We start from the raw sequence: 25,297 nt of genomic DNA on the forward strand, positions 1-25,297 counted from the left end.
AAAAAAAAAAAAAAAAAAAAAAAAAAAAAAAAAAAAAAAAAAAAAAAAAACATATAATAAGTTAAAAATAAAAAATAAAATTCAACCATGAAGAAGCCCATAAGATAGAGTCATAAGCAAAATGGCAGCTTCTCTTTCATCCTGCGGGAAAACTCGTTGGTAAGTTGAAGAAATCTCGCTCAATCGCCTCCCCATTTTCACATCTTCAACACAAAGCTTCCTTCTCCCTCCGCCCCCAGCGGCGGAAGCGGCGGCGGCGGCGGCGGTGGTGGTGGTGGCGGCGACCACTTCTTTGTGTTTTCTCTTCATTGTCGCCGCTGGTTTTATTATCGCCTTGTTTGTTTTCAAAACTACCGCCGTCGAGTTTCCGCCGTTCGCTGCTTCCGCCATTGCTCGTCTTGCTTTTCTCTGCCGGATTCCGCAGGCGTTACATAATGACTGCACCAATTGGTATTATATTATATAACTCCAAATTTTACAAACCCTAGAAATTCATTCAATTTTGCAACCCAACAAATACATGCATACATACATATATATATATATATATAATGAATTTACCTTGGGACCTCTTGGGCCGCTTCTCCAAAGGGGAGTTTTTGTGGTGTTGCAATCGGAACAGGTTCTGATAATTGCGCCACCACCGTCGTTTAACGTGTTTCGTTTGTTGGTCTGATCAGACGGGGATGGTGACGGTGAGGGTGACATCGGGTTGAGATCTTGGAAATTCCGGTGGGCATCGATCGTCTTGGTGGGTGTCTCGGTTTGGTTATAATTTATAACCAACCTGATCTTGGAAGACGAAGAAGAGGAAGAAGACGACCACTTGACCGAATCGTTATGGTTATGATCATTGCTTGAAGTTTCACTCTTCCAAATTGTAAAGCTTAGGCCAGTTTCCACTTCTTGATTGCTTTCATGAACTTGATCATCCTCCTGAGAACAAAAAAATTTAAAAAACAAAACAAAAACAATTAAGGGTTTCTTCCAATTTGTAGGGATGTTGGAAATTTCAAAACCCTTTTCGATTATCAATTCAAATATACGTAGAATTTTAAATCACGGGTCATGAAAGTCATAACAAACACACTCTTATTGATAGTCGCCCCTGAGTGGGGTGACTATCATGTCATACCTGGTGATGGAACCCTAACGAGTGAGGATGATCAGGGTTGGAACGATGGAGATCGGGAAAGAGCGGGAAAGAAAGCGGAGAGGAGGGAGAAGAGTCGAGCGGGGTGGTAGGGAAGAAGAGATGACGATCGGAGGAGGAAGAGTAGCGAAGAAGATCGTCGTGATTGGAGGGAAACGAGTCTCGATAAGGCGGAGCCATGGCGGATAAGGAGAAGAGAAAACCCAAAGGAGGAGATGCAATGGTGAAGGGAGTTATAAAGGGAGGGAAGGGAAGCTGGGCCTAGGGTTAATAAATGAGAGACATTCACGTGCCTTTCAAGACAAAGAAAAGAACAAAACTTAAGAAGACAAGAGCCAGAAATTTGAATGAGTGGCATTCTGTTACACAGACCCCAATTCAAAATTTTGAATTTCTCCTTTTTTTTTTTTCTTTTTTTTTAATATATATATATATATATTAAATAAGGTTAAATTTTGAATTAAACTCGATAAACTTATTTAGTTAAATACATTCTAGTTGTCGCGATGAACGGTCCTGATCTCGAGAGAGATATTATAGTAAGATAAGAGGTGTTCATAGACGAAAAATATAATATATATATATATATATTATATTATATTATATGATAAGCATGGGAGAGGAATAGTTGAGAGTGTGACAGGAATGTTTTGACATTTTATTTGCAGTGGATGAAAGAACATTAGGGATTTAAGGGAAATAGCATTTAATGCTGCCAGAGAGAAAGGGCCAATTCAACGCCATTTCCATACCCATTCCTTTTATGTTTTTTTTTTTAATTTTTTTTTTTAAGTTTAATAATTTTTTTAAAAATTTAAAAATATTTTTTTTTAGAATTTAAAGGTATTATTAAAAATTTTAAAAATTGGAAAGTATATATTTTTTTAAGAGAAGGTTCAAGATTAAAAATATTTTTATTAATTCAGACACTTGGAGAGGATTCTATTTTTCTGTACTAGAATGTTATGGGGAAAATATCTTTTTTGGTCTAAGAAAATTACAATTATACCTATTTGATTTTTTAGGTAAAAATTTAATTATTTTTATTTTTGAGTTTTTTTTTTATTCATAAATTTCAAGACTTTTTCTTTTTTGAGTTTTAAGTTTTTGTTTTTATCATTTGTGTTAGTTTTCTATTAAATCATTTGAAATAATTAAATTAAATTAGTTTTGAAATTAATTATAAAATTTCACGTCATAATTTCTTAATTAATTAACTGAAAACTAATTTAAAAAATTAAAATTTATAAACTCAAAATAAAAATAAAAACATTTTTAAATTTAAGGTCGATCTAAAATAAAAACTTTTTTTTTTTCCCTCTTTTTAGTGTGTTTAAATATATTGCCAAATCATCGATCTCGAAATCAGGTGTGGGACCCACAAAACTTTGGCTTTTTTCCGCTTACCTGCCACGTAAGCTAGTTATCATCTAGACTGTTCCTCGAAAAACACATAATGTATTAATTTTTTATTTTCTAAAACCATAGAGCCGAAATTAAAATTTATTAATGTGTTAAATTGAATTAAGGGTTTGATTTACTCAAATTAATTTAAACAATTATTCAAAATATTAAATTATAAAATTAGTTATAGTTAACTAATATAAACTATTATTAATTAATTAATTTATAAACATATATTTTTATGTCATTATTGTTTTACAATATTATATAATTTATAATTAATGATATTGTAAATTATAAAAAATTAAAGAAAAATAAATAAATAAATAAGAAAAAAGGTTGAGGCGGCGTTTTGTCTTGAAACGTGTGTGGAACATGGGAAGTCATACAAACCCTAATTTTACATTTTCCGAGCTGGAATTTTGAATATAAATTATAAAAATATATAAAAATATTTTTGTTTGAAAATAAAAAAAAAGGGGGAAATTATTAATGATAAAGAATAAGGCTACGTTTGGGGTTTGTTAATCACTCGCAAGGGGTGTGTGTATGGTTGGATGGAAGGACATGAGAGGGACCCTCTCCTTCCAAAACATTACATTATCACACTTTCTTCCAAATATTTTATTTGTTTTTTCTCTCTCTAAACTTGGTCCCATCTCTCTCTTTCTCTCTCCTCTTCGATCCCACTTGGACTGTCCCCCTACTTCAGATCACGGGAGCGGTACACGTAGAATCTAAGTTGTATGTCGAGATTTGTTACATAGTTTACGATGAATAAATGTATGTATTCTTTCAAAGCTGTGAATCTAAATCTATTATCATGATGCTTGTATTGTCACTTAAGTCTCGTCGACCATCTGTGCATCGTATTTTTGGTCTCTTGCTCGCTACCCATTTTGACTAGATCTCTCGTGTTCATCCATTTGAACCAAAATGAACTAAAATTGTAAAATGGTCGTATTTTATTTGCTTGTGTTTGTTGGATGATAAAAGTCCCACATCGGCTCATTTAGCGAATGATCATTGGTTTATAATCAATTAATACTGTCTCCATTGGGATGAGGTTTTTGGGAGTCCTATTTAAATAAATAAATTATTATAATAAAATAATGTTGGATGATGGGCTTACATTCAAGCCCAATAGCTAAGGCATAGGCTTTGTCTTCTACTTAGTTGGGCCATAAAATCTAAGCCCAATGGGCTTTAATGACAGAACGAATTTGTGGGCTTAAATTGTCGTCGTGGACGGTTATGGGCCCGTCAATGAAAAAGTTTCGTAATTCATTCACTATATTTTATATAAATTAATATAATAACATGAGATATTTTGAAACTGCAATTAAAAAAATAAAATAATTTATTATTTTAATTTTATTTTATGCGTAATATAAAGGAATTTAATTTAAGCAAATATATATTTATATATTTCCACGTATTAATTTCTCTTTCTCATATGGAATTAATTTTGTATTGTTTATATGCTATTTATATTTTAAATATTTATACTAATTTATAAATTTATATTTTTCTTTGAGACCGAATTAAGTAGTATATTGATTATGTCATAGAGTACTAACGAACGGAACAAAATCATGGATGCATAAAATACGAGTCGTTGAAAGAGACAAATGACACATCTCAATCATATTAATCAACTAACTGAATTCCTATAGATAAATATTTACTGTGTGGATATTTTGATCGATTTTAATTATGTCGAACAACAAACAAAAAGAACGTGCTTATCTCAAACAATCAGTTATTGAAAGCGACACATAACATATCTCATACTATAGTGATCGACTAACCATATCCATATCGATAAATGCTCATTTTTTTAAAAAAATATGTGTATAAAGTTTCAAACATCATCATTATCCATTACTCCTAGTCAAAATGAGCTCGAGCGAATCCATATCTCATTTAATAGACTCGTAAAAGAACATTCATTGAATATAAGTTATACGCTCGATCGAAACGTTGACTGCTAGATTAGATTGCACTAAATATATATAAAGAAAGTAAAAACACGGATATTAATAGATTTACCTACGTAATGATATACGCTCTGATCGTCTCTAAATATATTCTCGAATACTGAATAGATAACCGAAAAGTAAGGGTATTATTGTAATATCACATCAAGTAGACGTAGTGATTTTCAACTCTTTTTTTTTTGTAGGTTGCATGAGTAGGAATGACGCTGAAATGTTTTTCTTCTTATCCACTACTACATATCAAAGAAAGGCGATCCCAAATTTAGTTGTTTTGAAAGCCACATGACAGCTTCTCTTATTAATCAATTGCACGTTGACATATGGCTCCACTCAGACAATGACACGTGGGGCCCTTTAATTTAATTCTCTCCCCGTTTTATATTAAAAAATATATATTTATCCATTTCCATAATTGAAAATTACTAAAAGAGCTTACTCATTAACAAGATTTATAGGAACAAAGTTGTTTTTGGAAAAGAAAAAAAAAAAAAAAAACCCTTTTTACTTTTTCATAATAAAATAATTGGTGGGTAATTATTTTATAAAATAAAATAAAAAACTTTTGATATTTTAATTTTATTTTAGTCAAAATTGAAGAGCCCAATATTAAAAATAAAAAATTTAAAAGAGCTTTTAAGAGAGGGAGTTGGACCATACCCAAACCCATAACACCACCTCCATTTTTCGGGTTTTGGTAAAGAGCCAAACTTATTCTTCCAGTTAGGTGAGAAGGTAGGCGGTTGATACGTATTGTTGTTATTTGAATTTTGATGAACGTTCTTAAAAATATTACGTCTAAAATATTTCAGACACTAATTTAGTTGAAAAAATGAATGCTCCACAGATCGTGTAGGTATAAACTTAGAAAAAAATGTTTGTTGTAACTTCAGTCGTACCTAATATTGATCCACATTATTAATTAATTAATTAATTCCCATGCTAACACGTCCTCTGTCAATTATTATATGATTTTCTAAAGCAAAAAATAAAGGGAGAAAAGTATATGCTAATAATTGATGATATTTTAGAGTAAGGGTGAAGGATAGTTAAGATGGTAACAACTTGCGTGTGGTATCGAACATTAGAAGGCCCTTTGTGGTCCTTTCATGGTCTGCTTTTTCATTATTATATGCTTTCTACAATAAATATTTATTTATTTATTTGGGTTATTAGATAATTTCCAAAATTAATGGTTTATTTGTTTTAATAATCAATGATCGTGACATATCATAATCATTATCCATTTTCACATAAAATATTTTATTATTATTATTATTATTATTATTATTATTAAGAGGAAAGTTCTATTTTTATTTATTTGTTGGTTAAGTAAAAATATGTGATTTGAGATATGGACACGAGTTGGGCTTGAGGGAATAAAGTAAAGGTAATGGGCCCAGCCCATATAGTAGAAGGGTAAATTAATAGTAAAAATAAATATAATATTATTTATTATTATATAGATAAGGAAGTGGGGCCCATTTTCTTAGGTGGCTGCTGATGCACGCATTTCTCTCTATTCACACATAAAAAAAAAAAAAATAATAATAATAAAAAAAACTTGTGGTGGAAAATTGGGCGTATTTAATTTTGATAATTATAAATAATCAATAAAATCATTTAAAACATATTTTAAAAAATTGATGGGTAGAAATCGATGTAACAGCTTGTGTATCAAAATTGGAGCATGACGCTAATTAACGTTTATTTTTAATTATTCTTTTACATTATAATGATTGTTACGATGAAATGTCGTCATCCGTCTATAATATATTTTGTTTGTGACGTTTAAAAAATGTCATTTTATAAATAAATATTTTAATTAATTTGATTTATAGGTTCACTAAAATTATTTGTATTATAGTGATTGTAATGAATGTAAAAAAAATGGATTTTTAAGAATCATTTAAAATTTTTTATTTCTCAAACTCATTTTAAAAGGTAATATTATTATTATTTTTTCAAATTAAATGCTGGAAAAATTTATATATATATATATATTTCAATTATTGCAAATTTGAGATGCAATATTTTGATTTATGATATATAAACCTACGTATGGGCATGGCTATTGTGTTAGGACTAAAATTTTATTTATTTATTCTCCAAAATAAAATAAAAAAAAGCATTAAATTAATTTTAAATTCTAATTGTGGATATTGCAATATTGCATTAGAGGGGGCGGCAGCCTAGGCAACCAAATAAAGGTTATAAATAATTATAAAATAAATAAATAAATAAATAATCCTTAACAACCGCCATTGTTGAACTTACCCACAAAAATCATCACCAAATTCATTATATCAATTATTGTTCTTATTATAACACTTTCCATTTTCCCACTAATACATATAATTATTCCTCTCATTATTTCAAAATTATGAATACTATTTTTCATTTTATTTTAATTTAATGTATATAATTATTTATCGATATTGATTGACTAATATTTAAAAAATTAAGCGATTAAGGTGTTTATCTTTTCATTTAAAGCTCGAGATTCATTTTCCACACGAGAGTATTGTAGTTTAGTAAGTACAAACCAAATATTAGAGATAATTTATATAATAATAAAAAATGATAATTCAATTAAATTAAATTAAAACATTAAAAATTATGGACTACATTAAAATTAAATATAAACATTTTGTCAAATAGCATGTTGAAAATAATTATATTTCTAAAGTTGATTTAATATTTGTATAAATATGGAGTGTAGTTCACTAATTAATTAATTAATTACCTAATCATTCTTTTAAAGTAAAAAGGAGCATTAAATTTGTTCATACTAAACCCTCGTGGATTAGTTGGAAGTTAGCAAGACTAATTTGAAAAATGTACCCAATAAGAACTTGCCACGTGTATGCAGGGTAAATTCTAATTGAACTTGATAACCTTCCAGTCAAAGCAGCCACGTCAGAAGGTCGTGCTGACGGTGCGGCAACTTGGCTTATCTGCAATTTTTTTGTGGTGGCCCCTACCTATTATCCTATTATCCCAAAACGCGTTGTGTGTTTTAAATTTTTAGTTTAGTTTCTATAAATCAAATTAAATTATTATTTTTATTTAAAATATTAAATGTTATTTTATATTTTAATCCTATAATTTCGACCCAATTTAATCTTATTTCATATCGGACTAAAATACAATTTAATATATTAATTAAAAAAATAAATAAATAACTAATTATCATATCAAATGTGGACTACATTGTTATATTTCAGGGAGCCAGTAATAGTAGCAACCGTTAGCTGTAAGCATTCATGTGGAATGATCATAATGAATGAATTTCAAATCAATAAAATTTTTATGATATGATTTATTTAATCCAAAGTTTTAATCTTAGAGAATTACTTCTGAAAAATGCCACTTTGCCTAAAGGTAGTTGAAAATGGCAGACGCAGAAGCATTTCCTCAAAAAAGACGGTGAAAATGGCCCCACCCTGTTCTTCCATATGCTTCAAATGCTTATAAAGCAGTTGGCTCTTGTACTAACCCCCTCAATATTCCCTCAAAATCCTTACATTTCCATTACTTTTCTGTTTCTCTCTGTTTTCTTCCCCAAAGAATCAGAGTAAAAAAAGAAGAACAAGAAGAAAATAAACCCACCCTTTTATATGTTCTTAAGAATCGGTGTTCAAAATGTTCAAAATGTTCAAAATGTCAAAGATTATGTTGTTGTTTCTGGGTTTGTTTTTGTGGGTTTGTTCATCAGGAATGGCCTCTGTGACATATGACCACAAAGCCTTAATCATCAATGGCCGGAGGAGAATCTTGATCTCTGGCTCTATTCATTACCCAAGAAGCACTCCCCAGGTTCGAATAGCTCCAATGTGAATCACGGGTTTGTTTATTCATCTCTCTCTAATCACTGTTCTTCTTTATAGATGTGGCCGGACCTTATACAGAAGGCCAAAGATGGAGGGTTGGATGTTATTGAAACATATGTGTTCTGGAATGGCCATGAGCCTTCTCCTGGACAGGTAGAACAGGGAGTAATTTTGTTTTTGCCATGTGGGTTTTTCTGGGGTTGGATTGTATTGATTCTTAGTGTTTTTGGTGTAAATTTTTCAGTATTATTTTGAGGATCGATACGATTTGGTGAGATTTGTGAAGCTTGTTCAACAAGCAGGCTTGTATGTTCATCTCCGGATTGGTCCATATGTTTGTGCAGAATGGAACTTTGGGTAAGATCTTGTTGATAATTTGTGCTCATGTGGCTGTGTTCTGACTGTTTTAATGCTTCAGTGGATTTCCTGTTTGGTTAAAGTATGTTCCTGGGATTGCCTTTAGGACAGACAATGGACCCTTTAAGGTAGGAAAAATTCTCTGTTCTTTTACTCTCTGTTGAAGCAAATGGTTCTATGAGTGATGGGTTTACTTGTCTTTAATAAAGGCTGCTATGCATAAATTCACCGAGAAGATTGTGAATATGATGAAGGGGGAGAAGTTATATCAAAACCAGGGAGGACCCATTATTCTGTCTCAGGTAACTTCCTACAAACACATAAACAAGAGGCTTTTATTGGATTAAAAGCTGGGTTTTGAAGTTCTTGTTTAGTTCTTTCTTCGTTTCTAATGTTTTGGGTGATAGATTGAGAATGAGTATGGACCGGTGGAGTGGGAGATAGGTGCTCCTGGTAAATCTTACACCAAATGGGCTGCTCAAATGGCTGTAGGTCTTGACACTGGAGTGCCATGGGTGATGTGCAAGCAAGAGGATGCGCCTGACCCTGTGGTATACTATTCTGAACCTTTTAAGTCACGGGCTTCTTTTCTCTTACTGAGATGCTCTCATGTTAAGGAATATGTACTAGAATGTTTGTGTGGCTGACTGTGGATGGAACAATAGAGAGTTGTGAGATCTCACGTGGTTGGAGAGGGGAATGAAATGTTTCTTATAAGGGTGCGAAAACCTCTCCCGAGTAGACGTGTTTTAAAACTGTGAGGTTGATTGTGATACGTAACGGGCTAAAGTAGACAATATATATTAGTGGTGGGTTTGGGCTGTTACAAATAGTATTAGAGCCAGACATCGGGCATTGTGCTAGCAAGGACGCTGGACCCCCAAGGGGTGGATTGTGAGATCTCATATTGGTTGGAGAGGAGAACGAAACATTTCTTATAAGGGTGCGGAAACCTCTCCCTAATAGACGTGTTTTAAATCCGTGAGGCTGATGGCGATATGTAACCGGCCAAAGCAGACAATATCTGCTAGCCATGCTTGCCTTTTTCTTTATATTCTTAACATTTCTATCTACTTGGTTCTGTTTCAGATCGACACCTGCAATGGATTTTACTGTGAAAATTTCTGGCCGAACAAGAAATATAAGCCCAAAATGTGGACAGAAGCCTGGACTGGTTGGTAAGCAACTTATCCCGTGCCCATTTTCACCAAATTGTAACAATCAGACCCCACATCGGTTGGAGAGGGGAACGAAGCATTCTTTATAAGGGTGTAGAAACCTCTCCTTAACAGACGCGTTTTGGAATCGTGAGGTTGACAAGCGATACGGGACCATATCTGACATGTTTTTCATTTGTGAAACATTCAAGGTACACTGAGTTTGGAGGCCCAGTTCCTTACAGGCCAGTTGAAGACTTAGCCTACTCTGTAGCAAGATTCATACAGAATGGTGGTTCTTTAGTTAATTATTATATGGTAATGAGCTACCGAGACTGTTCATAAAGATTGGTTCATTAATGGAATGATATCACATCCTTGACTCTTTCAAACTCTTCTCTCCTGCCAGTACCATGGAGGAACCAACTTCGGTCGAACTGCGGGCGGGCCATTCATTGCCACTAGCTACGACTACGACGCTCCGATCGACGAGTATGGTAAGCATGTGAAACAGTAGCTTTCAGAAGTAGATTCTGAGATGTTTTGATTGCTAATATTTGTTGGATATGGCAGGCCTATTAAGGGAACCGAAATGGGGTCATCTAAGGGATCTGCATAAAGCCATCAAGTTGTGTGAGCCTGCTTTAGTGTCGGTAGATCCTACTGTGTCATCGTTAGGTAGCAACCAAGAGGTAGGATCATGATCTGGCTGACGAATAGTTCATTTTTGTTTAGAAGATGGTCTGATTTGACTCTTTTTATGATATCTAAGGCTCATGTCTTCAAGACAAGATCAGGGTCATGTGCTGCTTTTCTAGCCAATTATGATGCATCCTCTTCTGCTAGAGTCAGCTTTGGAAATAATCAATATGACCTACCACCGTGGTCTGTCAGCATCCTTCCTGACTGCAAAACTGCCATTTTCAACACTGCAAAAGTAAGACAAAACACTATTCAAATTCTGAAGTTTCATTGCGTGGATATCATTTTTGTCTTAGAGGATTGTTCGGGGAGTCCCACGTCGGTTAATTAAGGGAATATCATGCGTTTATAAGTAAGGAATACATATTCGTTCGTATGAGGTCTGTTGGGGAAGTCATGAGAGCTTACGCTCAAAGTGATACCATTGTGGAGGATCGTGATTCCTAACATGGTATCAGAGGCATACCCTTAACTTAGCTATGTCAATAGAATCCTCAAATGTCGAACAAAGAAGTTGAGACTCTCAAACGCATAGTCAAAAGTGTCAAACACAGGGTATACTTTGTTCGAGGGCTATAGATAAGGAGTCGAGCCTCGATTAAGGCGAGGTTGTTCGAGGGCTCCATAGGCCTCAGGAGAGGCTCTATGGTGTATTTTGTTCGAGGGGAGGATTATTGGAAGAGGAGTCCCACATCGGCTAATTAAGGGGTTGATCATGAGTTTATAAGTTCTTTTGGGTAAACAAAAAGCAAAGCCACAAAAGTTTATGCTTAAAAGGATGAAATTTGATGAGACGATTCTTTACAGGTCGGGGCACCGAGCACACAGATTAAGATGACGCCGGTTAGTTCATTTTCATGGCATTCATACAATGAAGAAACTGCCTCTGCTTATGCTGATGACACAACCACCATGGCCGGGTTAGTGGAGCAAGTAAGTGTCACCCGGGACACAACAGATTATCTGTGGTACATGACAGAGTAAGTAAAAACTTCATCGTTTACCGCAGTTTTGCTCTAAATTGAACACTGATTTACTCTTCTTCACCCCATGAATGTCCTTCCCAGTATACGAATCGACCCAAATGAAGGCTTCCTGAAGAGCGGACAATGGCCTCTCCTCACCATCTTTTCAGCAGGCCATGCATTGCATGTCTTCATAAATGGCCAGCTATCTGGTACATCAAGATAGATACTCATTTCTTTCCTTCAATATCTTCCAAACATCAACTAAATGATTCTAATATCATAATCTGTAGGGACTGTTTATGGGAGTTTGGATCATCCCAAATTAACATTCAGTAAATACGTTAATCTAAGGCCAGGAGTTAACAAGCTTTCCATGTTGAGTGTTGCCGTTGGTCTCTCGGTAAGTGTTTCAAGTTCTTGATTTCCCGTTTCGTTAACATCGTCATTGATTCTAAACTCGACTTACGTTTTTCGTTTGCTCGATGTCAGAATGTCGGCGTGCATTACGAGACTTGGAATGCTGGTGTTTTAGGCCCTGTCACTTTGAAGGGACTAAACGAGGGGACGAGAGACATGTCTGGATATAGATGGTCGTACAAGGTACATTACACTAAACCAAGAGACATGTCTGCAATGGTACTAATGTTGTTAAAAACATGATGGTCTTAATTATACTGTTCTTGAGCAGGTTGGCTTGAAAGGTGAAGCCATGAATCTTCATTCTGTTAGTGGAAGTAGCTCTGTTGAATGGGTGACAGGCTCATTGGTGGCTCAAAAACAGCCCCTCACATGGTACAAGGTGAGACAACCTTAAATTTAACCTTAAATTTCTACAGCTGCTCTATGGACAGACTTTTATGATCTTAACATTACAGACAACTTTCAATGCCCCGGGAGGCAATGAACCGTTGGCTCTAGACATGAGTAGCATGGGTAAAGGTCAGGTGTGGGTTAACGGTCAGAGCATCGGGCGCCATTGGCCTGCATATACCGCGCGGGGTAGCTGTGGCAAATGCAGCTATGCGGGAATCTTTACTGAAAAGAAATGTCATTCTAACTGTGGAGAACCGTCACAGAGATGGTAAAAAAAGTTATTTATAAGTTTCGTTTTACCTATTGTTTCTACGCGTTCTTAATGATTGAAACTTTTGAAATTTTAGGTATCATGTTCCTCGTTCTTGGTTGAAATCGAGTGGGAACATATTGGTGGTTTTTGAAGAATGGGGTGGCAATCCTCAAGGGATCTCTTTGGTTAAGCGATCCACTTCCCGATAATATCAAGAATCTTTCAATTGAGGCTACCTGCAGCTAAGCTCAACCGTGCCTCGTATGTCTCTCTGGTTTTACTATATACACTTAGATGTCTCAACATATAGTTCATCCCGAGTGGTGTAAACCAATTGCCGAACTTAGGTCGATAGCTTTGCGCCTCGGACCATATAGCTACACCGACATAGTGTTTGAATTCGCAAGAGAATAAGTGGAGAAGAATACCAAAACCAAACACCATTCTTATGCCAAATGTAGATAGTGAAGAAGTTTGCTATGTACATAGAAAGAAAATCTATTCTTGAGTTGAAAACTTTTATCCCATATTCCGACCTCGAGTTATTTATCTGGAAACTCATGTAAATGATTCGATCATTGGTCGAGATTGTAATGTTTGAATACGATACAAATAATAAGTAAAGTATACTTTACTTTTACATTAATAAATTGGAAGTGATCATATTAGATATCTAAGCGTTGACACCTCACTAAACAAATGATGAACATTTGATCTCTTTGATGAAAGTAGGACGTATCTAATTGAATTATACTCACGTTGCTGTGATATAATTATTATGAGTTAGAAATCATGCAAATTATTGGTAGGTTTTCATTTAAGTGAGAGCTTTGATCTATATTAGAATTTAGATATAAATATATAACCGTTCAAGTCCACCGCTATTAGATATTGTCAGCTTTAGCTCGTTACGTATTGTCGTCAGTTTCATGATTCTTAGGATGTGCCTGCTAGGGAGAAGTTGAGCTGTTACAAATGGTATCAGAGTCGGATATCGAGTGATGTGCCAGTGAGGACGCTAGACCCCAAAGGAAGGTGGATTGTGAGATCCCACGTCAGCTGGAGAGAGAAACGAAATATTTTTTTTTATGAGAGTGTGGAAATCTCTCCATAGCAAACGTGTTTTAAAAATCTTAAAGGGAGTTAAAAAAGTAGTTCACAATATCTGCTAGCGGTGGGTTTGGGCTGTTAGACAGAGTAAAATATGTGGTATATAATGAGAAAATTTTATTAATTAAGCTCTTGGAAGGTCATAAATAAATAAATTAATTAAGCTATCAATTTCGAAAATTATCATAAATGGAGAATCGTTATTTGTAATTTTAAATTATTACAAAGACGAAGTATTTAAAAAAAAGAAGTTATTTTAAACTTAAAAATTTAAAATAAAATTAAAGCAGGTAAGAAGTCAAAATTACAACTTCACGGTCAAAATTGGTCATTTCAATTCGTACCAACTTGAGAGTCCCAAGTCTCATCTCTCGCTGCATTTGATGGTGAGTGAAATTGATCATGATTCAATTGCGCCGGCAGCACTTTCCTTTTGATTTCTATGATTTCTGCCATTTCGCATTCTGTAATTCGTCGATCATGCTTCTGCAGGCTCCGAAACCTGTTACGAGTCCCGTTCCTGAAGCGTGGTACTCAACCATTGCGCTCTCAGTGATCGCTCCGATGGCCTCTTCGTTGCCGCTTCGATTTTCATGTAAGTTCTATTGAAACCGTCTCCTGAAGTGTAATGACTTCTGTTTGATGTTAACTATTCTGTGTGAAACGATGGGATTGCCCTATACAAGTAGATTAGAGTCTGTTTACTTTCACGGCATGATAGGATCTGGAATGCTTCCTTTAACTAACCATCACATAGCTTTGTCAAACCCTTTTTCCAATCTGAATAATCTTTCACATTTTCAACCAAAGTACTGCTCGGTTTTTCTCCTCTTTGGCTTCAAATGTAAATGCTCCGGTTAATATCAACTATTCAAAACATATCATAGCAACCCCATCCTAGCTTTCCTTATTTAAAACATTGCATAGCTTATCATAACAGACCACCCTAATATCATTTGGCATATCATATAGCGACGTATACATGACATCACATATAAAGGCTTATCACACATATAACATGTGTAAGACTTTCGGGCATGTGTCATCATACATAAAGTAATTCTTCAAACCAAACCGATAGTAGAGTCACTTACTTGGTTGGCCTAGGCTGAAGCTACTACGACCCCTTGATGCTACTAGCTTAATATTGCTCTCTGAAATTCAATTCTACCTCAGAAATCCCACCATCATACACTAAAATTCTACTATAAAAATTGACTCATTTAATTTTACATAAAAATAGTTTAAACTAATAAAAAGGTAATCATACTAACCTTAAATGCTTCCGAAGAGTTGAAACGGTTAGGAACACGGATCTCCACAATGGTATGATAGTGTCTACTTCGAACATAAGCTCTCATGGGTTTATAATCAAGGAATACTATGTCCATTGGTACGAGGTCTTTTGGGGAAGCCCGAAGCAAAGCCATGAGAGCTTATGTTCAAAGTAGACAATATCATACCATTGTGGAGATTTGTGTTCATCTAACGAAAACATATCAGTTGAAAGGAACCGCTCAAGTTGGAGGAAAGGAAGCAATTGTTGTAACTTAGAAAACCGAGACCTCCCTTTTATAATGAAGTCCTAACTCCCTACTTTCTCAACCTAAGACGTGACAGATGTCGTGTTCCTATTATTCCAATAGATTAAATCCTAACTATCATCTTCTCTTGGAGCCTATGTTTGGGGTCACTCTAACCATATTGAATATTATTTGCAGCTATGAAGCTACATCTTCTAGAAAAATCCGTATTCTGGCCAAGGAACTTACTGGAGGTGCAGTCGCCTTTGTCTTCTTGGTATGCATCTTTCTGTACATTTCTCTTATCAGTTTTGTGCACATTTTTTCACCCACCAAACTTACTATACCAAACGACCTTTATTACTCTTTCTTACATTGCCATTATTACTCCAAATCCACATTAGGAAATATTTTTATGCATTATTCAAAATTTCCAAATTGTCTGATTTTTTTAGTAATGATTTTGTGATTAGTTTCTAGTTTCTTAAGTTTAACTTGTCTGTCTTTGGAAAATGCGATAAAATTTGAAATAAGAAAAATAAGTCAACAAACACTAAAATTAAATCCAGTTATGATGTTGTTCATTAAACCACCACAATACAATTATAAAACAAAATATGAAAGACCCCTAATTAGGAATTGAGGGTAAAATGACAGATTTACTTCTAACGGTTGACTTTGATCAATTTTCTCAAAATTTCACTATTTTTTTATATTTTTTTATATTTTTCGTGAATCTTTGAGAGTTTTCTAAACATTTTTCTCTTCTATTTCAGCTTGAAATTAGGTCTCTAAAAACTCTTAATGAAATCATGTAAGTTCGACTTTAAAGGAAAAAATCAAGTTTTAAATTTTTCGTCCTCCAAGTGTTACAATTACAAAGCACAACTTTCATAAAACTACCAAAAACTGAGAACTTATCGATGAAAAATTAACTTGTCTATTGACAATTATATTTGGAGTATTTTTCATCTTTTACAAATAATTTTAAAATTTTAAAAAATTAGGGAATAGATGGATTATAAAATGAGAAAGTCATTAGTAAATAGCGTCACTTTTCACCAATCAGAGATGTTTAATGTAAGTCATCAGTTTTGGGGCTTTCTCTCTCCCCCTTTTCTTTTTATAAATTTCACACTTCATTGAAATTGTTTCCTTTTTTTTTTCTTTAAAAAGAAAATACTAAATAAGCTTATGTTTTAAAATTACTTGCAATATTTTTTGAGTTACAAGCTTAAATACTCTATCTTACACAAACAAGCCTTTATTACAATCTTACACAAAAGAGTCATAGAAAGAAAGTGTAGTAGAAACAATGCTAGACTGAACGAAAAATTACCTTTCTAAATATATCAAAGCACAAATTGATCGTTTTTTAAAAATATAAAATTAGACCTTGTAGATTTCAAAAGAAATTTTATTATATCTGTATGAATCATACTAAAATTGTAAAGTCCAGGTACGTTCATATTAGACATTGCTTAAACGTGCACATTGCTATAAAAACAACTCGTAACTTTATTCTTATCCAAAAAACAATTGTTACCTGTGTGTATCCATGTGAAGTGAAATAATGACGATCATAAAATTTTAAACGAATTAAATTCATGGCGTTAGTTCTAAAAAAAGCCAAAAAGATTGGTTTGAAATATTAGGACAATAGCCCATTGCTGAGGCAGTTTTCTAAAAAAAGATAGCGACAGCTTACCATCCCTACGTTTCTCATGTTTTCAAATGCTTAAATAGCACCTCACTCTTGCAGTGGAGCTCACCGTTCCTCGGTCACAACCGTTCCTCGGTCACAACCGTTCCTCGGTCAAAACATTGATATCTCTTCAGAATGTCAAAGATTGTGCTGTTGTTTTTGTGTTTGTTTTCATGGGTTTGTTATGCAACGGACTCCGTGACTTATGATCGCAAAGCCGTGATCATTAATGGCCAGAGAAGAATTTTGATTTCTGGCTCTATTCATTACCCAAGAAGCACACCCCAGGTTTTGAATACCACCAGCAGGAATCATTGCTTTCTAATTCTCTTTCTAAAACTACTTCTGGGTGTTTGTGATGCTTGCAGATGTGGCCGGGCCTCATACAGAAGGCCAAAGATGGAGGGTTGGATGTTATAGAGACATATGTATTCTGGAATGGCCATGAACCTTCTCCTAACAAGGTAGAATGGGAAAGTTTTTGTTTTTTGGGTTTAGATTATATTGGTTTTTTTATATTTTGTTTTGCAAATTTACAGTATCATTTTGAGGATAGATACGATTTGGTGAAATTTATAAAGCTGGTTCACCAAGCAGGCTTATATGTTCATCTCCGTATTGGTCCATATGTCTGTGCAGAATGGAACCTTGGGTAACATAAAATGATATTACCAGAATCTTAATAGAATTTGTTTTCATGTTTCTCTTAAGCTCTGTTCTGATTTGTTTTTTTCTTTTTTCTTTTCCTCTTCAACAATTCAGTGGATTTCCTGTTTGGCTAAAGTTTGTTCCTGGCATTTCCTTTAGGACAGACAATGAACCCTTCAAGGTTAGAAAATTCTGAAATGTCCATAAAATCATGGACATAAATAATTTTATGGTCCATTTTTCTTTAATATAGGAGGCTATGCAAAAATTTGTTACGAAGATCGTGGATATGATGAAGTTTGAGAAGCTGTATCACTCCCAGGGAGGACCTATTATTATGTCTCAGGTAAATTTCAAACATATGAACAAGAATCGTTGCTTGCAATTTTAAAGATTGTTTATTTGTTTGTTTAATGTTTTATGTGACAGATTGAGAATGAATATGGTCCAACGGAATGGGAAATAGGTGCCCCCGGTAAATCTTACACCAAATGGGCTGCTCAAATGGCAGTAGGCCTTGGCACTGGAGTGCCATGGGTTATGTGCAAGCAAGAGGATGCCCCTGATCCTGTGGTAAGCCATTCTAATCCTCTTTTATGGCCTACGGACCCATAAGTTCATTCCATACTGGGCTTGAGTCATAAGTTCATTCCATACCGGGCTTGAGTCGTAAGTTCATTCCATATCGGGCTTGAGTCGTAAGTTCATTCCATATCGGGCTTGAGTCGTAAGTTCATTCCATATCGGGCTTGAGTCGTAAGTTCATTCCATATCGGGCTTGAGTCGTAAGTTCATTCCATACCGGGCTTGAGTCGTAAGTTCATTCCATACCGGGCTTGAGTCGTAAGTTCATTCCATACCGGGCTTGAGTCGTAAGTTCATTCCATACCGGGCAAGACTGGAATTGGTGGAATAGGCTTACGGCCTATCTGATTGAGTCATAAGTTCATTCCATATGGGGCCAGACCTGAATAGGAATAGGCTTATGGACCTATCTGATTGAGTCATAAGTTCATTCCATATTGGGCTAGACCGGAATAGGAATAGGCTTATGAACCTATCTGATTGAGTCATAAGTTCATTCCATATCGGGCCAGACCGGAATAGGAATAGGCTTACGAACTCATGTGATTGAGTCATAAGTTCATTCCATACCGGGCCAGACCGGAATAGGAATAAGCTTACGGACCTGTTTTTTTTACATATCTCTCGACCTTTGGGCTTCTATCGAATCAGACATAGGTTTGATTGTCCGGACTTATTATATAAATTAGTAAATTTATGACTCTTGTGAGGATAATTCTTCTAGTTCTGCTTCAGATTGACACCTGCAATGGGTTTTACTGCGAAAATTTCAAACCAAACCGGGATTATAAGCCCAAAATATGGACAGAAGTCTGGAGCGGTTGGTACGTAACTTATCCTTTGTGGATTAGAAGATCAAGGTCTCCTGGAATGGAATTGACATTCTTGTCATTTGTTTAATATTCAAGGTACGCTGAATTTGGTGGCCCAATACCTTACAGGCCAGTCGAGGACTTAGCCTTTTCTGTTGCAAAATTCGTACAGAATGGCGGTTCTATGTTCAACTATTATATGGTAATAAGCTACCAAGAGTGTTCTGTACAGATTGGCCAATTAATGCAAATTATATCATTTTTACTTTTTCAGTGTTCTCTCATGTCAGTATCATGGAGGAACTAACTTTGCGCGAACATCTGGTGGGCCTTTCATTGCCACTTCCTATGACTTTGATGCTCCGATTGATGAATTTGGTATGCTTGAGAACTTCTGGAATAGGTTATCAGATGTTTTGATTATTCTGATGAATCTTTCTTGGATGTGGCAGGCCTTGTAAGGGAACCAAAATGGAGTCATTTAAAAGAGTTGCACAAAGCTATCAAGATGTGTGAACCCGCTTTAGTATCAGTAGATCCTACCGTTACTTGGCTAGGGAAAAATCAAGAGGTAGCTGATGAAATAATATCAAGCTATAATTGTTTGAAACAGTGTCTAATATGATTTTTTTCAGGCTCGTGTCTTTAAGTCAAGTTCTGGGTCATGTGCTGCATTCCTAGGAAATTATGACACGTCATCTTCTGCAATGGTCAGCTTTTGGAACACCCAATACCACCTACCACCATGGTCCATCAGCATCCTTCCTGACTGCAAATCTGTAGCGTTCAACACTGCAGAGGTAAGAAATATTCAAAATCATTTAACTTATATGATTCTTGATGATAATATACTGATGCGATGGATGTTTACAGGTTGGGGTTCGAAGTTCAAATATTCAGATGACGCCAGTTACTTCATTTGGGTGGCAATCATACAAAGAAGAAATTGTTACTCCTTATGCTCAGGATACAATAACCAAGAATGGGTTAGTGGAGCAAGTTCATCTCACCTGGGATACAACAGATTATCTGTGGTACATGACAGAGTAAGAACCAATACCCATTTTGTTGAACATTTTGTCGAGAACTGTTGAAAACAAACTCAATTGTTTATCTTTCTCAGTATAAAAATTGATCCAAGTGAAGGATTCCTGAAGGGCGGAGAGTGGCCTCTTCTCACCATCTTTTCAGCAGGCCATGCTTTGCATGTTTTCATAAATGGCCAGCTATTCGGTACATCTTGATACACATGTTCATAATTTAATAATCTTCCAATCATTAGCTAAGTCACTATTTTCTGAATTTAGGAACTGTATATGGGAGTTTGGAGAATCCCAAATTGACATTCAGTAAATACGTTGAACTAAAGGCAGGGGATAACAAGCTTGCCATACTCAGTGTTTCTATTGGTCTTCCGGTTAGTTTCTTCATTTCTAATATCCTTATTATTGATTCTGAACTAACTCAACGCTCAATGTCAGAATGTTGGCCTGTATTTCGACACTTGGAATGTTGGCGTTTTAGGCCCGGTGACGTTGAAGGGTCTGCAAGAGGGCACGAGAGACATGTCGGGATATAAATGGTCATACAAGGTACATTGCCACATTACCATTACCAAACCAGTGTAGTAGTGCTAATGTTAGAAGCTAGAGAATCTGATTACAATGTTTTCTGAGAAGGTTGGGTTAAGAGGAGAACTCATGAATCTTCATTCTGTTCGTGGAAGTAATTCAGTTGGATGGGCAAAAGGGAAATGGTTGGTTGAAAAAGAACCCCTCACCTGGTACAAGGTAAGTTAAATTTGTTTTTGTATGGTGAAAAACTTGCTGTAACGTACTAAATTGGCAGACCACTTTCACTACCCCGGGAGGCAATGAACCACTAGCTTTAGATTTGAGCACAATGGGTAAAGGTCAAATATGGGTGAACGGTCGAAGCATCGGTCGTTATTTTTCGGGTTATATCGCGCACAACGGTTGTAACAACTGCACTTATCCTGGAATCTTTACTGAGAAGAAATGTCTTACAAACTGTGGAGAGTCCTCTCAAAGATGGTATTAACAGTTACTCCTTGGGCACTGGTTTCTAACTTTTAGTGTACCTATTGGCAATGAATAAAGGTTTTAAAATCTCAGGTACCACGTTCCTCGCGAATGGTTGCTATCGAGCGGCAACTTACTGGTAGTTTTTGAAGAATTTGGTGGAAATCCTGGTGGGATTTCTTTGGTTAAGAGAACTACGGTGTGATGATACCCACCCATGAGCATAAGCTTTTTGCTTGCTTGTGTTCATAGAAATAAATGTTGTTCTTGGGTTCAAAACTTTTGATCCCAAATTCAACCCGTTATGCAATTATTTGATCCATTTGTTATGTTTGAATGCAATATAAATTTAATAAATAGAACATTTTATGTATTTTTGTTAAATTAAAATATGTATAATATAATGAATAAATGATAAATTTAGTGCTTATGGCTTTGAATTTGTTTTTGTGATTTATTCATAGAAGTTTATTTAACATATTTTGTTATGGAGTTCTATAAACGGTACTGCTTCAACCTCTTCGGATCAACGCAATTTAAAAAAAATAATCGTTTTTTCCTCCGTCTTTCATATGGATTTCAAGCGTGAGACTCAATCGAGCTAATTTACAAATAATCTCTCATGAATTTTCCTCCGTCTTTCATATGGATTTCAAGCGTGAGACTCAATGGAGCTAATTTACAAATAATCTCTCATGAGCTTTTTTTTATTGGCGAGAACAAGTTATGATAGAATGTGTCTTGTTTATCTGGATGAAATGGGCAGAATGGCTATTCCAATTCCAAAAATATTCACGGCTTTTAGTATTCTAATTTTTTAAATTATAAAATTATTATTATTTTTTACCAAATTTATAATTTAATCTACAATATTGTAAATTATATAACATTTTAAAGTAAAATTATCTTATTTTTGTTAAATTAAAATAGGTATTAATATAATGATTAAATCATAAATTTAGTGCTTATGGCTTTGAATTTGTTTTTGTGGTTTTTTATAAAAGTTTTATAAAATCATAAAATGGATTTTAATTTTTAAAATTATAAATTAAAATTTAATTTTCAACCAAATTTGTAATTTAACCTACAATATATTATAAATTATATAACATTTTGAAGTACAATTTTGTAGTCAAAATTAGCCTTTTCATTTCAGCAAAATAACCCTAAAGTACTCCGTTCCCCAAATCTCTTCCTTCAGTCGTCAATTCCAGTTGACCAGAGAGAACTCCAGATCTCTTTGGAATCAGTTCTTCGCCGCCCACCGGATTTGATGGTGAGTGAAATTGAAGTCGATGGTATCCTGGTCGAATATCTTTGGCAACAATTCATTTTGATTTCGATGTCTTTAACGTTTCGCGTTTTGTAATTCTATGGATCATCATTTTGCAGGCTCCGAAACCTGTTACGAGTCCCGTCCCCGAAGCCTGGTACCCAACCCTTGCGGTCTTGATGATCGCTGTTGGCCTTATCATTACTGCCTCGTTTTTCATGTAAGTTCTATTGGATCTGTCTCTCTGTTGCAAAATGAAATCTGGTTGATGTTAATTATTCAACGTGAAATGATTGGTTTTCCCCCTTTCTCGTTCTTTGCAAGTAGATCAGGGTTTGTTTAGTCTACTTCCAGGCATTTGTTACTTGCTTAATTCTCTTTGATTACAACGGAATTGTTAGAACATAATTAGTTGTGAAGTTTACAAGTTTCTGATCTTTGGTTCGGAAGTGTGGGAATTTTTTGATCCAATCAAGTACCATTATATTTTTGTACCATCCATAGTGAAATTGAGAAACATTGTGAAATTTAAGTTTGAATGCGTTGACATTCATCTATTTCCTTCAGAGATGTTCTTTAGTAGGCTTCAGGCTTTTCATCAAACTCACGGTGGGACTAATTTTCATTATCCAAGCCTTTGTTTATATCGTCCAGCAGAAGAAGGCCATTGGACCATCGATAGAAAAGTTCACCGTGCTCTCTTTCACAAGAATTCCTCCATTTAAGGACGTTCAACCTTTAAAAGTGAACAATGGAGGTTAATCCCCAACTCTAGGAAGGTAGACTCCAAACTACGAGTCCTTTGCTTGACGTAGAGGAAGATTTTTGTTGTTTTGGGGACAAGAAATTGTGAAGCTTTCCCCCTTCCGCTAAATTTATATTTCTGCCACACTATCAGACTTTTATTTCAAAAGAAAAATGGGGATAAGTACTCCCTTCCTTCAACAAAAGCGATCCTCCAGGAAGAGAATTTAGAGATGGATAGAATTAGTATCTCGATAGTTATCTTTTCCCTTCTTTGGTGATTCATCCAAGGGCGCTCTCCGCTACAGATTCCCCTTACGACTTAGAAATCGTCGAGAGGAGCTCCCTTTTCAAGCGACTTTCTAAAACTTTAGCTAGAATTTTATAAACACTGGTTATGAAACTAATAGGCCAAAAGTCCTTAACCTTGTTAGCATTCTCCTTCTCTGAATTAAGGCAGACAAACATTTCAGAGATAGAACTATTCAAGATTCCCTCTCAAATAGTTCCTTAAAAACTCCTCCTTCCAAGTCCCCTTTTAAAAAAGATCCCAATTGTTTTGGTAAAGGGCCATAAGAAAAACCATCAAGAACTAGTGACTTTGCCCTATCACTTCCGAAGACTTATTGGTTGATCTCCCCTAAAGTGAAAGGCGCTACCAAATCATCCTTTTCCCTTTCAGAGATAGGGCTCCAATCAATTCAAATAACAAAAGGTTTAGGAATCACTTTGAGATCGTAGAGATTAGAGAAGTAAAAGAGAGGACCTCTTCCTAAGCTTCCCGTTATCTTTAACTCAGGGCCCAAGTTCCTACTTAAGCCCCCTTGTGGAAGAAGGAAGTGTTGCAATCTCCTTCCTTTGCCCATTTAATCTTGGACTTTTGCCTCAAAGTACAAGTTTCTTTTCTGATCAGCTCTACAACTTCCTCTCGACTTTAAAAAATGCAACCAAATAACTGACTACTTCTGATGCTTTATAATGTAGTATGATTTGAGTGATGAGTAAAGAACCATTTCTCATGGACTGCGGGAAACTAATATGGTTATTAATATTCGTGTTTGGCAGTTTGATGATTTTATGTTTCTGTTTATTGTCACCCTTGACTTGATGGCGACGGACCGTACGCCATCACAGATGTTGTTTGTTGCTTTATGTAGTTGTAGCAGTATGCAAGCACGAATGCTTCTAATGGAGACTGACTATAATCTCTCTATTAAGATGATAAGCAATATAAGGAGAAAATTATTGAACTTGATTGATTGGGATTTGTAATTTGATCAAATTGATTTTTGCTGTCAAGATCTATAATACAACCAAGTTTCATAATTTTCTGTTATGGTAGAAGCCGGATGACATTTTCGTATCATTCCAATAGATCAAATGTTACTGTCATCTCGTTATGGAGTCTATCGTTTTGGGGTCGCTCTAACGATATCAGCTATCATTTGCAGCTATGAAGCTACAACTTCTAGGAAAAACCGTAGTCTGGCCACGGAACTTACGAGAGGAGCCGTTGCCTCAGTTTTCTTGGTATGAATCTCTCTGTAGATCTCTTTAATCGGTTATGCAGATTTTCTCCTACGCACTGTCAGTGAGAGGAGATTATCTTTGTTTTCAGATTGAGTATTGTACATCTCTGGTTAGTTATTGCCAAATTTGATGATGGAGCTTGATGTTGTATATTTACAGCTCTACGTTGTTGTCTGTTGCAGGGTTTTGGATCCTTGTTCTTGCTGCTTGCTTCTGGTGTTTATGTCTAACCTATTAGAAGAACATGTTGAGAACTTTTTTTATTTAGCGGACTCAGTTTTACATGTATGATGCTGGGCTAGGACTACTTCCGTAAAAACAGTGGTCTATTTTTCCAATGAGGAATGAATATTTTCGATATTTTCTTTTTTAGGATGGAGCATTATACTCATACAATGCATTATGATTGAAGGGATTTTGATTTTGCTGACTCGAAAATGGCAGTTTTATGAAGAAATCAGCTTTCCCCAGAATCAGAGTCATTGAAAATGGCAATTGGAAGTAGCAAGTTTGGGTTGATATGGGCTTGCTTGATTCCAGCCCATATGTAGGAGGGACTAGGGAGCGTTCCCAATCCTTGCTAACAACAATTGTCCCCTACCTTTGGTTTGAGCCCTGTTCTTTAACTTAGCCCGCTTTTTATTTTCATTTTTATACTCCTGCTTTTTTTTTTTTTTTTTTTTTTTTT

General features: G+C 35.1%; 5 protein-coding genes across 5 annotated transcripts in view; 3 read left to right on the forward strand and 2 right to left on the reverse strand.

Annotated features, from left to right (window-relative positions):
- LOC111433707 (GATA transcription factor 21-like) overlaps positions 1-1,390 on the reverse strand; it is a 1,568-nt gene extending 178 nt beyond the window's left edge. The window contains exons 1-3 of the mRNA XM_023070867.1: positions 1,136-1,390; positions 562-936; positions 43-438 (exon numbers count right to left, since the gene is read on the reverse strand). Coding sequence (XP_022926635.1) covers positions 82-438; positions 562-936; positions 1,136-1,333 — 930 coding nt within the window. The 5' untranslated portion in view covers positions 1,334-1,390 and the 3' untranslated portion in view covers positions 43-81. The remainder of the gene's footprint in view (positions 1-42; positions 439-561; positions 937-1,135) is intronic.
- The window catches only part of LOC111433696 (glutamate-rich WD repeat-containing protein 1), a 20,343-nt gene extending 9,318 nt beyond the window's left edge, over positions 1-11,025 (reverse strand). Inside the window, exons 1-2 of the mRNA XM_023070850.1 lie at positions 11,020-11,025; positions 5,621-5,625 (exon numbers count right to left, since the gene is read on the reverse strand). The gene's annotated coding sequence lies outside the window, so the exon portion shown is untranslated. The remainder of the gene's footprint in view (positions 1-5,620; positions 5,626-11,019) is intronic.
- LOC111433680 (beta-galactosidase-like) lies at positions 8,049-13,276 on the forward strand. Its single transcript, XM_023070831.1, has 18 exons — positions 8,049-8,373; positions 8,445-8,540; positions 8,632-8,744; positions 8,806-8,872; positions 8,954-9,046; positions 9,152-9,295; positions 9,834-9,922; positions 10,114-10,219; positions 10,311-10,398; positions 10,475-10,593; positions 10,674-10,838; positions 11,411-11,583; positions 11,671-11,780; positions 11,862-11,971; positions 12,061-12,171; positions 12,260-12,370; positions 12,447-12,652; positions 12,732-13,276. The coding sequence occupies exons 1-18, from the start codon at positions 8,200-8,202 to the stop codon at positions 12,844-12,846; spliced, it is 2,190 nt and encodes a 729-aa protein (XP_022926599.1). The 5' UTR covers positions 8,049-8,199; the 3' UTR covers positions 12,847-13,276.
- Positions 13,277-14,047: 771 nt separating this feature from the next.
- LOC111433688 (beta-galactosidase-like) lies at positions 14,048-21,435 on the forward strand. Its single transcript, XM_023070843.1, has 21 exons — positions 14,048-14,133; positions 14,240-14,342; positions 15,469-15,547; positions 17,033-17,263; positions 17,344-17,439; positions 17,515-17,627; positions 17,738-17,804; positions 17,877-17,969; positions 18,053-18,196; positions 18,944-19,032; positions 19,117-19,222; positions 19,311-19,398; positions 19,473-19,591; positions 19,656-19,820; positions 19,894-20,066; positions 20,144-20,253; positions 20,328-20,437; positions 20,502-20,612; positions 20,700-20,810; positions 20,869-21,074; positions 21,156-21,435. Exons 4-21 carry the CDS (start codon positions 17,111-17,113, stop codon positions 21,265-21,267), a joined length of 2,166 nt encoding a protein of 721 aa, XP_022926611.1. The 5' UTR covers positions 14,048-14,133; positions 14,240-14,342; positions 15,469-15,547; positions 17,033-17,110; the 3' UTR covers positions 21,268-21,435.
- A 747-nt stretch (positions 21,436-22,182) lies between these two features.
- Positions 22,183-25,039, forward strand: LOC111433278 (transmembrane protein 258-like). Its single transcript, XM_023070277.1, has 4 exons — positions 22,183-22,338; positions 22,455-22,555; positions 24,531-24,609; positions 24,792-25,039. Exons 1-4 carry the CDS (start codon positions 22,336-22,338, stop codon positions 24,837-24,839), a joined length of 231 nt encoding a protein of 76 aa, XP_022926045.1. The 5' UTR covers positions 22,183-22,335; the 3' UTR covers positions 24,840-25,039.
- The last annotated feature ends 258 nt before the right edge of the window (positions 25,040-25,297 follow it).

This window comes from Cucurbita moschata, unplaced genomic scaffold, assembly GCF_002738365.1.
Source record: "Cucurbita moschata cultivar Rifu unplaced genomic scaffold, Cmos_1.0 Cmo_Scf00003, whole genome shotgun sequence".
Classification (NCBI taxonomy): Eukaryota; Viridiplantae; Streptophyta; class Magnoliopsida; order Cucurbitales; family Cucurbitaceae; genus Cucurbita; species Cucurbita moschata.